We start from the raw sequence: 15,920 nt of genomic DNA, 5'->3' as shown, positions 1-15,920 counted from the left end.
CTAGTTTGTATTCCATTTGGTTTGGTAGAAAATACTTCTCCAATATATTCAGCTCTGTCAATATTTTGGAGCTAATTGGAATGTTTTTGTTGTTATTGTTTCCAGATGCTTTTACAATGTGAAAAAGATATCTCAAAGGCAATTCACTTCCCCCTTCATATTTGAAATTCTACTATCCGTCTTAGAAGGAGCTGAAGTTCATGTACATCATGGAGAAGGTCTCTGGTGCCTTGTTTTCTTTTCTAAGCTCAAACAAAACACCTTTTGGAAGCCTGCCCTAAGTTCTTTAGTCCTAAGTGCATAAACCATAGGGTTGAGGGAAGGGGGGATGATGTTGTGCAGCACATTGAGTAGAACTGGAACCAAAGAGGCCTTAGTTTCTGCCAGATGAGTTACTGAAATCACTACAACAACAGTGTAGAAGAATAGGATAAGGATCAGATGGGAGCTACAAGTGCTCAGAGCTTTGGAGGCAGCTTCAGCAGAATTCAGTTTAAGTACAGAGCGCAGAATCAAAGTGTATGACAATATTATAAGACCTAGGTCACTCCCCATTCCAAGCCATGCCAGAACCAATTGGCAGATGCTGTTTGGCCTCCAGTCGTCACAAGCCAGCCTGGTGACCCCAAGGTTAGAGCACAGGCAATGCTCAATCTCATTCCTGGAACAATAATTACGCTGGGCTGCTAGCACTGGCACTGGAATGACAAACAGGCCATTTCTTAGTACCATGAACACAGTAGCTCTTAAGATTAAGGCCTTGGTGACGATTGATGGGTAGTGAAGAGGGTGACAAATAGCTATGTATCTATCAAAAGCCATGCAGAGGAAGATACCAGACTCCATGCCCACAAAGCAGTGAATGGCATAGATCTGAGCAAAACACTCAGGAAGGCTGATGACCTTGGCATCAAACCAGAAGATGGCCAGGATCTTGGGCATGATGGTGGTGGCCAGGCCCATGTCCACCACAGAGAGGATGCCTAGGAAAGAGTACATAGGCTGCTGAAGAGCAGGGTCCTGGCAGATGGTGACGAGGATGAGGATATTAGCACCAATTGCTGAGAGGTAGAGTAGTGCCAATGGTAAGGAGAGCCAGTGTTGCCAGCTGTGAATGCCTGGGAGTCCCATCAGGATGAACTCAGACACCTGGTACTTGGAGCTATTAGAGCCTTTCAGAGATGCAGACATTGTTTCCTAAGAGAAAAAAAAAAAAGATGGGTTTCAACGTTGCTTTCTTGGAGCCATATTATCATCAAACATTATTTTTAACCTATCTCCACATAGCATAGTTGGTGCTGTAACCAAATGAACTCTGTTGTACATCCCTTACTGTAATTTAAGATAAAGTACCATGAAGTTCCGGGGTTTTTATAGTAGAAATTAAACTTATAAGGAGCAGTTATCACGGCTGACTATTGAGGGACAATTCAGCATGCATCTCAAATCTCTATTTGCCTTATCCTTATTTCTTTCAATTCAGGACCATCACAGCATTAAGGAGGGCACTTGTTGGGATGAGCACTGGAGGTTATATGTAAGTAATGAATAACTAAATTCTACTCATGAAACCATAATTACACTATGTTAACTAATCTGGATTTAAATAAAATTAAAGAAAAGAGAAGAAAAGAAAAAAAAAGAAAAGGAAGGAAAGGAAAGGAAAAGAAAAGGAAAGAGAAAAGAAAAGAAAAGAAGAGAAGAGAAAAGAAAAAAGAAAAGTAAAGAAAAGAAAAGAAAAAGAAAAGAAAATGGGACCATCACATGAATAAGATTCTAGTTTTTTTCTTTTGAACTGTCTTCATCTCTTCAGAAATTTTGTGGAATCAAGTGGATGTGTGTTTTCTTCATAATGTCTCAATACTGCTTCAGATTTTTATTAACTGACAACAAGGAGACTTTTTAAATGCAGAATTATCGAAGATGAAATTTTGTAGTTTCACCATTCCTAGTTGTTATAGATGTCCATTAAGGTTTTATATAGCCTCCACAAATTTTATATCACAGACTTTAAGGATTTTCAAACATAAGTATGATGCAAATTAGAACAGAAATAACTTTTTTTAATATTCGACTTTATATCGACTTCTAAGAAGATCACAAAAGACTAGCTTGAAAAATTAAGTGATCATGACTGAATTTGTTGATTTAAGGAGTGACTTAATAGAGACAAATCTTAGAAATTTGTTTCTAGTTTAGTCCTAGAGAATCTACAAAGGCATATAAATACAGGAATTAGACACAGGTAGTATGATAATTTTGATTTTATTAACAAACAAGAATTACTTGCCCATATATTGAAGAAACTGTCATTGTATATTCAGATTCATCATGGTCGAAACTAGACTCATCTTTCTTCCCGCTGGTGTTTTTCATGTACTTTTTATTCTATTCAGGATCCCAACCAGCCAAGCCTGAAAATAACAAACCAGCCTTTTCTTTTGGCCAGCAATTGCTCCCTTCTCCTGTGGTTTCTTCCTCTTACTTCATCATGCAGCCCGTCTCCTGAGTGTTGCTGCTTCTGAGTCTTACCTGCTCACTCGTGCCTCATGCTTCCTTCCTTTGCTCAGCCATCTGAAATTCCTAAAACTGGTATTCTCTTGCTTAGAATGATCCATGCCCTCACCCTTTCTTTCAAATAGTTTAAATTCCTTCTAGCACATAAGGCAGTTATGGATTTATTTTTGATATAATTACTTTTAAATATAGAAAAACAAATCTGAAGAAATATTAAAATTCTCTCATATTATCACCAACCAAAGAAGGTTCATGTTAACAACTAGATGCATTTTTTTTTTTCAGAAATGTCTTGCCTCCTGTTTAGATAAACATGTACCGCCTAATTATGGGGAAATCATCCTTCTTTAACGGTAATGTAATTTGGTGAACACGAAAATTATCTGTACGTATTCGCAGCAGATTTTAACCAAACAGACACAAAGAGGCTTGGAGGTGAAACTAGTTTGACTCTGGACTTTTAGGTCAGAACTCCTGAGGAGTTCAACTTCACAGCTCCATCTCGAGAACTTGGACGTGTGTGACCCACTTGACTGTATGGGGTCTGGTATTTTTGTCAAATACTCACTTATTATTATATATCATCATATCAAAGACACAGCCTTGTATCTTTGATGTTTTCTCTTCGTTGATATTAGTGTGATACCGTTAAGAGAAAGAGCAGATTTGAGTTCACAGAAAAGAAATAAGTGTTTTCCATTTTTTTTAGCACTTAAAGGTTGGCAAGACATGGAGTGTGACCCTGCTACGTAAGACAGTTAATATATTCATCCTGAAGACAATCTAGCAGCTGTTTTAAAAATGAGGTCACTTCTAAATCACCACACAAACCCTATCTTCTCTAATTCTAGCCCTAATCCCTTTGAAAAAGCTTCTCCAAGCCTTTATTTCCTCCTAGGACAGAGAAAAGAGTAAATCCCTTGTACAAAATATTGCCAAAACAACATAAGAAAAGATTAAGGATGAGCCATTGGAATAAACTTAAAAACATTTTTTAAAAAAAGGGGTACCAGGATGGCTCAGTCGGTTAAGCATCTGACTCTTGGTTTCAGCTCAGGTCATGATCTCATGGTTTCATGAGTTCAAACCCCCCCATTGGGTTCTGTGCTGGCAGCATATATCCTGCTTGAGATTCTCTCACTTCCTCTCTCTCTGCCCCTGCCCCACCCCACCCCCCATCAAGATGTCTCTGTCTCTCTCATAATAAATAAATAAGTTTAAAAATAAGTTGTTTTTTTTTTTAAAAAGGGATGCTCCATTGGATGCTCTGGGGTTTTGCCAGTGTGAGCATGCCAAGGTTTTAGTACTTAACTGTGGTCAGGGGCAGAGACTCATAGTCTGAAGTCCTGGCAATGGCAGTTTTTCACTGGGAAAGGTTTCCTACCTGGAGCCTGCTTGAGATTCTCTCTGTCCCTTTTCTTTGTCCCTACCCCATCATTCTTTCTCTCTCTCTCTCTCTCTCTCTCTCTCTCTCTCTCTCCATCCTCAAAATAAATAAATAAACATTAAAAAATGATTAAGATATTACTGGGATGCCTGGGTGGCTCAGTTGGTTAAGCATCCTACTCTTGATTTCGACTCAGGTTATGATCTCATGGTTCATGAGATCGAGCCCTGTGTTGGGATCTGTGTTGACAGTGCAGAGCTTGCTCGGGATTCTCTCTCTCTATTCATCCCCCACTTGTGCACTCTCTCTCTTTCTCTCTCTCTTAGAAACTAATACACATTTAAAAAATGAATAATAGATGGATAAATGACTGCACAAATAAATACACAAATAACATTTACACTTGAATTTTATAATTAGTAACTATAATCTAAGTATTATTACTTGGAAGGCATAAAAGTAACTACTATAGGAAAAGCAATAAAGAACAACTTACTGAAGACTATTAGGAAAGACAAATAAAGCATTCCCATGATAACTACGGAAATAAAGGAAATACAAAGAATGTGCAAAGAAAAAAAAGATGACAAAAGTGGAAGAGACATATTGGTTTGTCAGTAAATATAAATTATTTGAACTACCCATTAATTTAATTATAACTCTAATTAACTTTAAAACTTATATATGCATTACCAAAAAAGTGTATCAGAATGAAAGCTATACACAAAAGTTTAAAATCTGTATTCTTTTTAGGTAAACAAGATACCAAAGAATTGGGGAGAATAAATTAATGTCAGGAAAAGAGAATTCAAAGCAAAACATGTTGGTCAATATCACTTAGGGAAAATAGAAATCTTGACAGTGTGTAATTAAAGTTAATTGTATCAGATTATTTCATTTCCAGGTTTGATAAGGTTTCTTTACAACCCACACCATAAAAACAATTAAATTCACTTTCTCAGTTTATTAATACAAAGGGAAAGTTTTAAAATGAGGGCTTCTCAAATTTACACTTAAATCATATGTCAGCTTGTTAAAGTGACTTTCAATTTTCTGTTTAAGAGAAATGTTTTGTTCATCATTTTAAATTTTAGCTTTGGAATTTCAAGGAATGTATTAATTTTCATTTGTATAAAAACCACAAATACGACCTTTGCAATTAAAAAAAATGTTTCTCTGAAGAACAGAACTGCCAAGAAGCTTTTATCTTTAGACTTAGTAAATTCATAATTTATATTTATAGGTAACATTATATACTCTAAGTTTTGTTACACATATGTCGTTAAGAAAAATATAAATTTAATTTTTTAATGTTTATTTCTTTTTGAGAGAGAGTGAGACAGAGTGTGAGTAGGGGAGCGGCAGAGAGAGAGGGAGACACAGAATCTGAAGCAGGCTCCAGGCTCTGAGCTGTCAGCACAGAGCCCAACACCAGGCTCAAAACCAGGTACCATGAGATCATGACCTGAGCCAAATTCAGACACTTAACCACTTGAGTCACCCAGATGCCCCAAGAAAAATATAAATTTAAAACAAATTATACACACACAGTTACACTTGTAATCAAAAAAAGATTTATAAAATTATCTTTGAATAACTTATTAAAATTGAGTATAAACTAGTCTATAAGGATCACTATTCTTTTCTCCCTCTATCCCATTTTAATACATTGGACAATCTCTCTTGAATGATTGAACTGTGATGTTCAGTCATTGGTTACTATACTTGTATTATAAATAGCAGGTGCACAATGCAATATTACAGCTTTTGAAGTTAGAGTCTCATAACAAGAGTGAACGATACTAGTTCAGTGTCTTGATTTCTACCCAGAAAGAACTGCTTGGGTTGGAGAAAAAGTTACTATGTTTTTTTATCCAAGTGTATTTCCTTACATCTATTGCATTTTAACTATATATCTGTGTATAAGAGGCAGGTAGAGAAAACAAGAAAAACATAAGTACCACTAGGTCTATCTGGCTGGCTCAGTAGGTAGAGCATCCAACCTTTGATATCAGCTCAAGTCCTAAACCCTCAGTCCTGAGGTCAGGCTGGGAGAGAGGGTCTGCACTGATGGCTGATTGCTCACAGCATGGAGGCTGGTTGGGATTTTCTCTCCCTGCCTCTCTCTCTCTCTCTCTCTCTCTCTGTCCCTCAAAATAAATAAATATTTTAAAAACTCATAAGTACCACTAAATTGAAAACTAAAAATATTTTTCTGGGATTACAAACGCACTCTTTGAAAGGATGTATTTTATAAAAAATGCTAAACATTCTCTTTACACTCCTCAATTTCCTTTTTATCTGCATAGCTTTAGTCACTAAAACTGGCTTTATGCTTACACAATAATTTGGGTCCCAACTTCAACATATTTGCAAAACTCTCCAAGATCTAAGTTAAAGAACTAAGTATTAACTACAAATTTAAGCAGTTTTCTTTTCTCAAAACAAATTTAAAATATTTTTGATGCATCAGAATTCAATTTCTTCCACAAGGACATTTGACTTATATTATGCTGGCCTGTAGACAGGGTTACTGGAATGGTAATGTTAACACATGACTATCACCAAACTTACAAAATGCAGTTTTGATATCACCTGCTGTCTGATTCTTCAACCCTAGGTAAGAAAATTTGTTTTTCCACGAGACCATCTTTAATTCTTTACATCCATGTTTTTCTTTGCCTATGAGGGTGTGGCAAAGACACACCCATGTGCTTTTTGCTACCCAAAAACAATGAAGTAAAGCCATAGCTCAGTCTCTCTAGAAAATAATAAAGGAAAATTGCACTCTGATTTTGAGGAACAGGGGCAGGACAGGTAAGAAGCCGGAGTGAACGGGTCATTGATCTAATGGTGGAGAACTATTTTCTAACTGTTCTTCCATTTCTCCTTGTCATGAGAGTGATTCATGTCCAACTTCCACGACCACTGACATAAAGATTCCTATTTAGATAGAGATGTAACATAGATGATCATAATCACAATAGTTGTACTGAATTTTAATGCCATATTTGGAAAAACACGTATTTAATAAAAACACTCAAATCCACACAATATTTCTGCATTCAAATTATGTGAATGAAATTGAAGATTTATTTCTGGAAAAATAATAAGCAATTGATATATACACAAACCCCTCTCTGCCTTATCTTACTGCCTATTGAAAAAAAAAGGAAAGAAACAAAGAAACAAAGAAACAAAGAAAGAAAGAAAGAAAGAAAGAAAGAAAGAAATCTTGTCACTAGCCCCTCTTTTGTATGTCTTAAATACCTTAGTTCCTGGATAGCAAAACAGTGGGCTGAATGCAGTCTAGTCCAGGTATTTAGGATCTTGTTAAAGAAATCACAATCCTAGAATGACTGTGCATGTGTAGCAGCCAATCAACTTCCTTGATATCTGTACTATTGGACCAAGACTTTAAAGGAAAATGTGTGTCATGTGTCCCAAGGGACCATGTCAGAGTATTGGAGACACAAGTGTTGGTGTGGGGATCAAGCTAAACCTCTGCGGGAGGAAGAAAAACAGCTATAACTATCCATTCTTAGTGCCCAAATAGTTATACATAAATAAGTGGATAATTTCATATGTGTGTGTTTGTGTGTTAGCATACATGTACAGGAAAGTAGAGAATGAAATTGAACCCAAGTTATTTTTTTAATTTATTTTTTAATGTTTATTCTTGCCAGAGAGGGAGACAGAGCACAAGTGGGGGAGGGTCAGAGAGTGGGAGACAGAATCTGAAGCAGGCTCCAGGCTCTGATCTGTCAACCCAGAGCCCAACGCAGGGCTCTAACTCATGAACTGTGAAATAATCACCTGAGCTGAAGTCAAAGCTTAGCCAACTGAACCACCCAGGCGCCCCAAACACAAGTTATTTTTAATTAAAACTAGGACTCGATATTCAGCACACATTTATGTTTCCTTTTTCTCCCCTGTCCAATGGAAAAATAGATCAAAAGCACTTAAGCAGAGAAGTTTTTTTCTCATTCACACACAAATTCTTTTTTCTAATTTCTTCTTTTATTCGTGTATTATTTCATCTTTCCATTTGATGGCTATTTATTTAAAACTTTCTACTCTCTAAGCTATGCTAAGAAAGATGTAAACATGGTCCCTAGTTTAGTTTTATTTTTGTTTCAAGATTTTATTTAAACTCTAGTTAGTTAACACATAGTGTAATATTGGTTTCAAGAGTAGATTTTAAGAGAAGAAAAGACGACAATTATGGCAATCTAAAAAATACGGGGAACAAAAGTTTAGACTTATTACACCTACATATTAAGTTAGGGAAAAAATAGATCAATATAAAACCCTGAAATAATCATGATGATAGCAATAATTTTTTGAAAAATTACTGATTTTAATTTTTTATCTGTTTAAAATAGGAAAAAAAGTAACACCGACATACATTAAAAACCTGAGAAAAAAGAATGGAGATCAAAAAGCACTTATAGTTCTCCAATTCAGAAGGAATCTGTTATATTTTTATCCTGATTTGAGAATTATATATATGTAAATGTGTTGATATGCATGTATTATATATGTTTTAACAAAAATGATGATAATGTACTGCAACATATACTGATATTTTCATCTAATATTATATAATTAATCATTCCAAACTAAGGTTATTATGATTGAATAAAACATCATTCAATGAAACTAAAGGCAAAGAATGGGATGAAAGAAAATATTTGCAACTGACATATTGGATAAAGGGTTAGTATCCAACGTCTGTAAAGAACTTATGAAACTCAGCACCCATAAAACAAATAATCCAGTGAAGAAATAGGCAGAAGAGATGAATAGGCACCTTTCTAAAGAAGACATCCATATGACCAACAGACACATGAAAAGATGCTCAACATCACTCCTCATCAGGGAAATACAAATCAAAACCACAAAGATACCACTTCATAGCTGGCTAAAATGAACAACTCAGGAAACAACAGATGTTGGTAAAGATGTGGAGAAAGGAGAACCCTTTTGCACTGCTGGTGGAAATGCAAACTGGTGCAGCCACTGTGGAAAACAGCATAGAGGTTTCTCAAAAAATTAAAAGTAGAACTACCCTACAGCCCAGCAATTGCACTACTATGTATTTAGTAGAATACAAAAATGCTGATTCGAAGGGGCATATGCACCCCAATGTTTATAGCACCCCTATCAACAATAGAAAATTAATGGAAATAGACCAAATGTCCATCAACTGATGAATGGGTAAAGATGAGGTGGTATACTACTCAGCGATGAAAAAGAATGAAATATTGCCATTTGGAACAACATGGATGGAACCAGGGTATTTATGCTAGCCAAATAAATCAGTCAGAGAAAGACAAATATCATATGAATTTACTCATATATGGAATTTAAGAAACAAAACAGATGAACACAGGGGAAGGGAAGGACAAATAAGATAAAAACAGAGAGGGAGCAAACCATCAGAGACTCTTAAATACAGAGAACAAACTGAGGGTTACTAGAGGGGAAGTGGGTAGGGGATGGGCTAAATGGGTGATGGGTATTAAGGAGCGCACTTGTTGGGATGAGCACTGGGTGTTATATGTAAGTGATGAATCGCTGGGTTCTACTTTGGAAGCCAAGACTGTGCTGTATGCTAACTAACTTGAATTTAATTAAAAAATAAACAAATAAATGAACTGTGAGATCATGACCTGAGCCCAAACCAAGAGCCAGATCCTTAACCGAATGAGCTATCCAGATGCCCCTTTTCCTATGCTCTCATGTCTTATGTTCTGGTTTCCTCGATCAAACATCCTTAAATTCCAATATCTTGACTCCTGTTAAGACGTACTATCTTTCCCTTGCAACTCACTCATAGTATAGTCACAACGAGATTTAACCTTAGTTACCAGCTTGGAAACCGTGAGAGGGTAATAACCGTACCAGGAGACACACATCTTCATTGAGGTGTCTTCATTCACCTTCCCACATTAAGGTAGCACTAGCTCTTACAAATAAAGGGGTAGACCAAACTCTTTAACGATTCAGAGATACGCAGAGCCAAATCCTCAATGGGCATCCATCCAGAATCCACATCCCATTTTTCAGAATCCCAGGTTTTCCAGACCAAGAACAAGTCCTTAGTATAAGATACCTGTCTTGCTGAGCATTAAATGACTATTGAGTTTTGCAATTCCATTTTCAAGGCCAAAATTACTCCTCGGCTATGTTCTTTTTTTTTTTAATATTTTTTAAAGTTTATTCATTTATTTTGAGAGAAAGAACACAAGCAGGGAGGAACTCAGAGAGAGGGAGAGAGAAAGGATCTCAAGCAAGGTCTGCACTGTCAGCACAGAGCCCAATGTCAGGCTCAAACTCACAAACTGTGAGATCATGACTTTAGCCAAAATCAGGAGTTGGACGCTGAACTACTTGAGCCACCCAGGCACCCCAGCCGTGTTCTTTTTAATTCAGGGTATAAGAGTCTCTGCAAACACTTTGAAATCTATCACACTCAAATTTACCCTCTGTTAACTGTCTTTGTCTTCTCATCATTGCTTAACACGGTCTTCAACTTCTACAATAATAATAAATGGGGTGGGATGGGACAGATTACTTACACTTTTCACAAAAGAGGAGCAAAAAGGTGCCACTAAACATGTAAATAGGCACCAACTTCTCTAGTCATTAGGAAAATGAATGGAAATTGAGTCTCTCATGACATAGCAATACATATCAAACTAAATCACTGAGATGAAAAAAGACTAATAATACCAAGCATTGGTGAAAACATGGAACAACTGTGGGTAGGAGTGTAGATTTAAATTATTTTTGGCCTGTCTGCTAATGACGAATATATGTATGACCATCAGGTCCATTCCTAACAAAAATGCATACATAGTTTTATGAAAACACATCCATAAGAATGTTCTTTGTAGCATAATTGTAATATATTAGTAATCTAAAACTGGAAAATGCCTGAATGCCCATTATTGCTAGAATGGGTAAATAAAACCCCACAATGAAATTCTAGATAACAATGAGAATAAATAATCTACAACCACCTGCACATATGGCGAATGTAGAGAGCTCTTGTGAAGTGCTGTGAATATTCTTTTTCCATATATAGTCAACAGGTATGTGAATTCCAGGTTGTTAGGATTCCTCAAACTGCAATTGTGAAATTGTACCTGTATATTATAATTTATCAAGAACAAAATGAAATACATTGCTGAGAAAATGAAGGAGATAGTATGGTAAAACATACTACAACATTTCAAGTACTCAATACCTATATTTGTATATTCTTTCAGACTGCAATTTTGGCATGTTTTCAAAAGTAAATGCCATGGAAAGCAACTGAGTTTGCCACTAAACAAATTCTCTTCTATGTGCCATCAGAGGAAATGTTAATTCTACCCTCCATCAAAAAAATTTGACTATTTTAAGATCATCAAATAGGGGAAATAGTCACATGGAAATTCTGCATCATGTATGATGCCAAGAGAGGACAGATGAGATTTGCCAAAGATAACATGATTGGAATAGCAAGGAAACACAAGTTGGACATGTGATGAGCATGGTCTTCAAGGGCCTCTTCTCATGTCGTTGCAATTTTAAAGTTATACTTGGTGGCATAGGAGCACGTGGGTATTCAGGCTCATCTCAGGAGAAGCTTCTAAGAGAAAAGGACAAGTACTCTTAGACCTGAAGCATTAATAGGATTCTGAAGGATTGAAACGAAAATGACAGTGTTGCCTCTTGTTGCTATTTGCTATTTCCTACTCACATCTCACTGATACCCTTGGTTTTGGGACACAAGGTCCTCTGTCCTTTTGTTGCTCCCTGCCGGTCCCCCTCCAATGTAGGTAATTCCTATTCATTCTTCAAGGAAAACCTTCGGAAAGACTCAAATGTCCCTTGGATGTGATAATACTGACACACCCTCTAAATAATCTTTAAATAATGTAGTTACAAAAGCAGCCATGATTAGAGGTAAGGAATTGATTTGTTTGAAGAATTATTCTTTCATTTTATTTACCTCATGATACTACAAAAATCAATATAAATGTAGAAATTTCCAAAATTCAATGAAACTTGATATTGAGGGCATTTTGTATTTATAATTACATCCTCAGTGTCTAGCAAACCATATGGAACATATAAGATACTCAATACATTTTTTAAAATAAATAATAGATGGAGGGGCACTGGGTGGCTCAATTGGTTAAGTGAGTGACTCTTGAATTCAGCTCAGGTCATGATCTCATGGTTGTGAGATCGAGTCCCGCCATCAGTCTCTGCGCTGAGCATGGAGCCTGCTTGGGATTCTCTCTCTCCCTCTCGCTCTCTCTCTCTCCCCTTCCTCCATTCATTCTCTCTCTCTCTCTCTCCCTGTCTCGAAATAAATAAATAAACATAAATTAAAAGATTCAGATATTACTGGGGTGCATGGGTAACTCAGTTAAGCATCCTACTCCCGATTTTGACTCAGGTCATGATCTCATGGTTCATGAGATCGAGCCCCTCATGGGCAGTGTAGAGCCTGCTTGGGATTCTCTCTCTCCTTCTCTTTCTGCCCTTTCCACACTCTCTGTCTCTTAAAAATAAATACATAAACATTAAAAAAATAACTAATAGATGGATAAATAAATAAATAAATGACATTTTATACTTGAATTTTATAACTAGTAAATTATCATCAAAATATTATTACTTGGAAGGCATAAAAAAACTATTACAGGAAAAAGCAATACAGGACATCTTCCTCAAGATTATTAGAATAGATAAATGAATAAAGAATTCCAATGATAAAGTAGGTAACGAAAACACAAAGAAAGTGCAAAGAAACAGTAAGATGACAAAAGTGGAACAAATATATTGATTTGTCAGTAAATATAAATTATATAAACTGCACATTAATTTAAATATAATTCTAATTAAGTTTTAATATTATATATGTGGTACAAAAGAGTATATCAGAATGAAAACTATATACAAAAGTTTAAAAACTGCCACACACACACACATTTATTTTAGGTAAACAGAATACCAAACAATTGGGGAGAATATATTAAGATCAGAAAAAGAGAATTCTAACAAAACTCTTAGGTCAAGATCACTCTGGGGAAATAAAAAGCTCGATAGTGTGTACTAAGCTAATTGTGTCATATTGTTTCATTTCCAGCTTTGATAAGGTGACTTTACAACACAAACCATAAAAACAATTATTCACTTTCTCAGGTTATTAATACAAAAGGAAAGTTTTAAAATGAGAGTTTCTCAAATTTACACTTAAATCATATGGCAACTAGCTAAAATGACTTTGCCATTTTCTGTTTAAAGTAAATGGTTTATTCATAATTTAAAATTTTAGCTTTGGAATTTCAAGGAGCGTATTAATGTTCAGTGTGTATAAAAGCATCAAATATGACCTTAGAATAGAAAAAATGTTTTTCATTGAAAGCCAGAATTGCCAATAGGCTTTTATCTTTAGACTTACTAAATCTATCTGTATCTTTTGGGTTCTGTTTATCGAAGTCTGGTCATCTTGCCCTATTCCATCCCAAGCGCCATCATAGACTGATTTGGCTTTGTTCATCTGAAGTATATTCTATTCCTCCCTCTGTAGACACTGGAATGACACTTGTTCAGTCAGACAGACATTGTTCCCAAGGTACAGCTATCTATAAACAAGCATGATCTGTAACTCATGCCCCAATCACTTATTTCTTGGTTGTGTGTTTTTGTTATGTTAATTTTTATTTACGGGGAGAGATATAAATCATAAATTCTAGTTTGTATTCCATTTGGTTTGGTAGAAAATACTTCTCCTCCAATATATTCAGCTCTTGTCAATATTTTGGAGCTAATTAGAATGTTTTTGTTGTTATTGTTTCCAGATGCTTTTACAATGTGAAAAAGATATCTCAAAGGCAATTCACTTCCCCCTTCATATTTGAAATTCTACTATCCGTCTTAGAAGGAGCTGAAGTTCATGTACATCATGGAGAAGGTCTCTGGTGCCTTGTTTTCTTTTCTAAGCTCAAACAAAACACCTTTTGGAAGCCTGCCCTGAGTTCTTTAGTCCTAAGTGCATAAACCATAGGGTTGAGGGAAGGGGGGATGATGTTGTGCAGCACATTGAGTAGAACTGGAACCAAAGGGGCCTTAGTTTCTGCCAGATGAGTTGCTGAAATCACTACAACAACAGTGTAGAAGAATAGGATAAGGATCAGATGGGAGCTACAAGTGCTCAGAGCTTTGGAGGCAGCTTCAGCAGAATTCAATTTAAGTACAGAGCGCAGAATCAAAATGTATGACAATATTATAAGACCTAGGTCACTCCCCATTACAAGCCATGCCAGAACCAATTGGCAGATGCTGTTTGGCCTCCTGTCATCACAAGCCAGGCTGGTGACCCCAAGGTTAGAGCACAGGCAGTGCTCAATCTCATTCCTGGAACAATAATTACGCTGGGCTGCTAGCACTGGCACTGGAAGGGAAAGAAAACCGTTTCTTAGTACCATGAACACAGTAGCTCTTAAGATTAAGGCCTTGGTGACGATTGATGGGTAGTGAAGAGGGCGACAAATAGCTATGTATCTATCAAAAGCCATGCAGAGGAAGATACCAGACTCCATGCCCACAAAGCAGTGAATGGCATAGATCTGAGCAAAACACTCAGGAAGGCTGATGACCTTGGCATCAAACCAGAAGATGGCCAGGATCTTGGGCATGATGGTGGTGGCCAGGCCCATGTCCACCACAGAGAGGATGCCTAGGAAAGAGTACATAGGCTGCTGAAGAGCAGGGTCCTGGCAGATGGTGACGAGGATGAGGATATTAGCACCAATTGCTGAGAGGTAGAGTAGTGCCAATGGTAAGGAGAGCCAGTGTTGCCAGCTGTGAATGCCTGGGAGTCCCATCAGGATGAACTCAGACACCTGGAACTTGGAGCTATTAGAGCCTTTCAGAGATGCAGACATTGTTTCCTAAGAGAAAAAAAAAAAGATGGGTTTCAACGTTGCTTTCTTTGAGCCATATTATCATCAAACATTATTTTTAACCTATCTCCACATAGCATAGTTGGTGCTGTAACCAAATGAACTCTGTTGTACATCCCTTACTGTAATTTAAGATAAAGTACCATGAAGTTCTGGGGTTTTTATAGTAGAAAGTAAATTTGTAAGGAGCAATTATCACAGTTGACTATTGAGGGACAGTGCAGCATGTGTCTCACATCTCCATTTGCTTATCCTCAGTTATCTCAATTTGGGACCATCACATACATAGGATTCTACTTTTTTTTCTTTTTGAATTTTCTTTATTTCCTCAGAAATTTTGTGGAATCAAGTGGATGTGTTTGTTTTCTTCATATTTGTCTCAATATTATTTCAGGTTTTTATTAATTAACAACACGGAAAATTTTTTAAAGTACAGAAATATGGAGATGAAATTTTCTAGCTGTACTATTCAGGGTTGTTATAGAAGTCCATTTATGTTTTATATAGCCTCCACAAATTTTATACCACAGACTATAAAGATTTTCACGCGTAAGTATGGTGCAAATTGGAAGAGAAATAACTTTAAAAATTTTTTTAATGTTTATTTATTATTTTGAGAAAGACAGACAGAGTGTGAGCAGGGAAGGGGCAGAGAGAGAGTGAGACAGAGAATCCGAAGAAGGCTCCAGACTCTGAACTGTCAGCACAGAGTCCAATGCTGGGCCCGGACTCACTAACCGCAAGATCCTGACCTGAGCTGAAGTTGGATGCTTAACCGACTGAGACACCCAGGCACCCCTAACTATTTTTTTTAATATTCTGATTTGTATGGACTTCTGAAAAATTCAGAAAAGGATAGCTTGGAAAGTTAAATGATCACGACTGAATTTGTTGATTTAAGGAGTGACTTAATAGAGACAAACCATAGATTTTTTTTCTAGTGTAGTCCTAAAGAATCTATAAAGGCATATAGATACAAGAGTTAGGCACTGGTAGTAAGATGATTTTGATTTTATTAACAAACAAGAATTACTTGCCCATATGTT

At 36.4% G+C, this 15,920-nt stretch overlaps 2 protein-coding genes across 2 annotated transcripts; both read right to left on the bottom strand.

Annotated features, from left to right (window-relative positions):
• Window positions 1-207: 207 nt before the first annotated feature.
• On the bottom strand, window positions 208-1,191 carry LOC107179719 (olfactory receptor 56B1-like). The gene has a single exon (XM_015537923.2). The coding sequence runs from the start codon at window positions 1,189-1,191 to the stop codon at window positions 208-210; it is 984 nt and encodes a 327-aa protein (XP_015393409.2).
• Window positions 1,192-13,872: 12,681 nt separating this feature from the next.
• On the bottom strand, window positions 13,873-14,856 carry LOC102956317 (olfactory receptor 56B1-like). The gene has a single exon (XM_007092232.2). It carries the CDS (start codon window positions 14,854-14,856, stop codon window positions 13,873-13,875), a length of 984 nt encoding a protein of 327 aa, XP_007092294.2.
• Window positions 14,857-15,920: the final 1,064 nt, after the last annotated feature.

Source organism: Panthera tigris, chromosome D1 (assembly GCF_018350195.1).
Source record: "Panthera tigris isolate Pti1 chromosome D1, P.tigris_Pti1_mat1.1, whole genome shotgun sequence".
In the NCBI taxonomy this organism is placed as follows: domain Eukaryota; kingdom Metazoa; phylum Chordata; class Mammalia; order Carnivora; family Felidae; genus Panthera; species Panthera tigris.
This window is presented reverse-complemented; position numbering and strand designations above follow the sequence as displayed.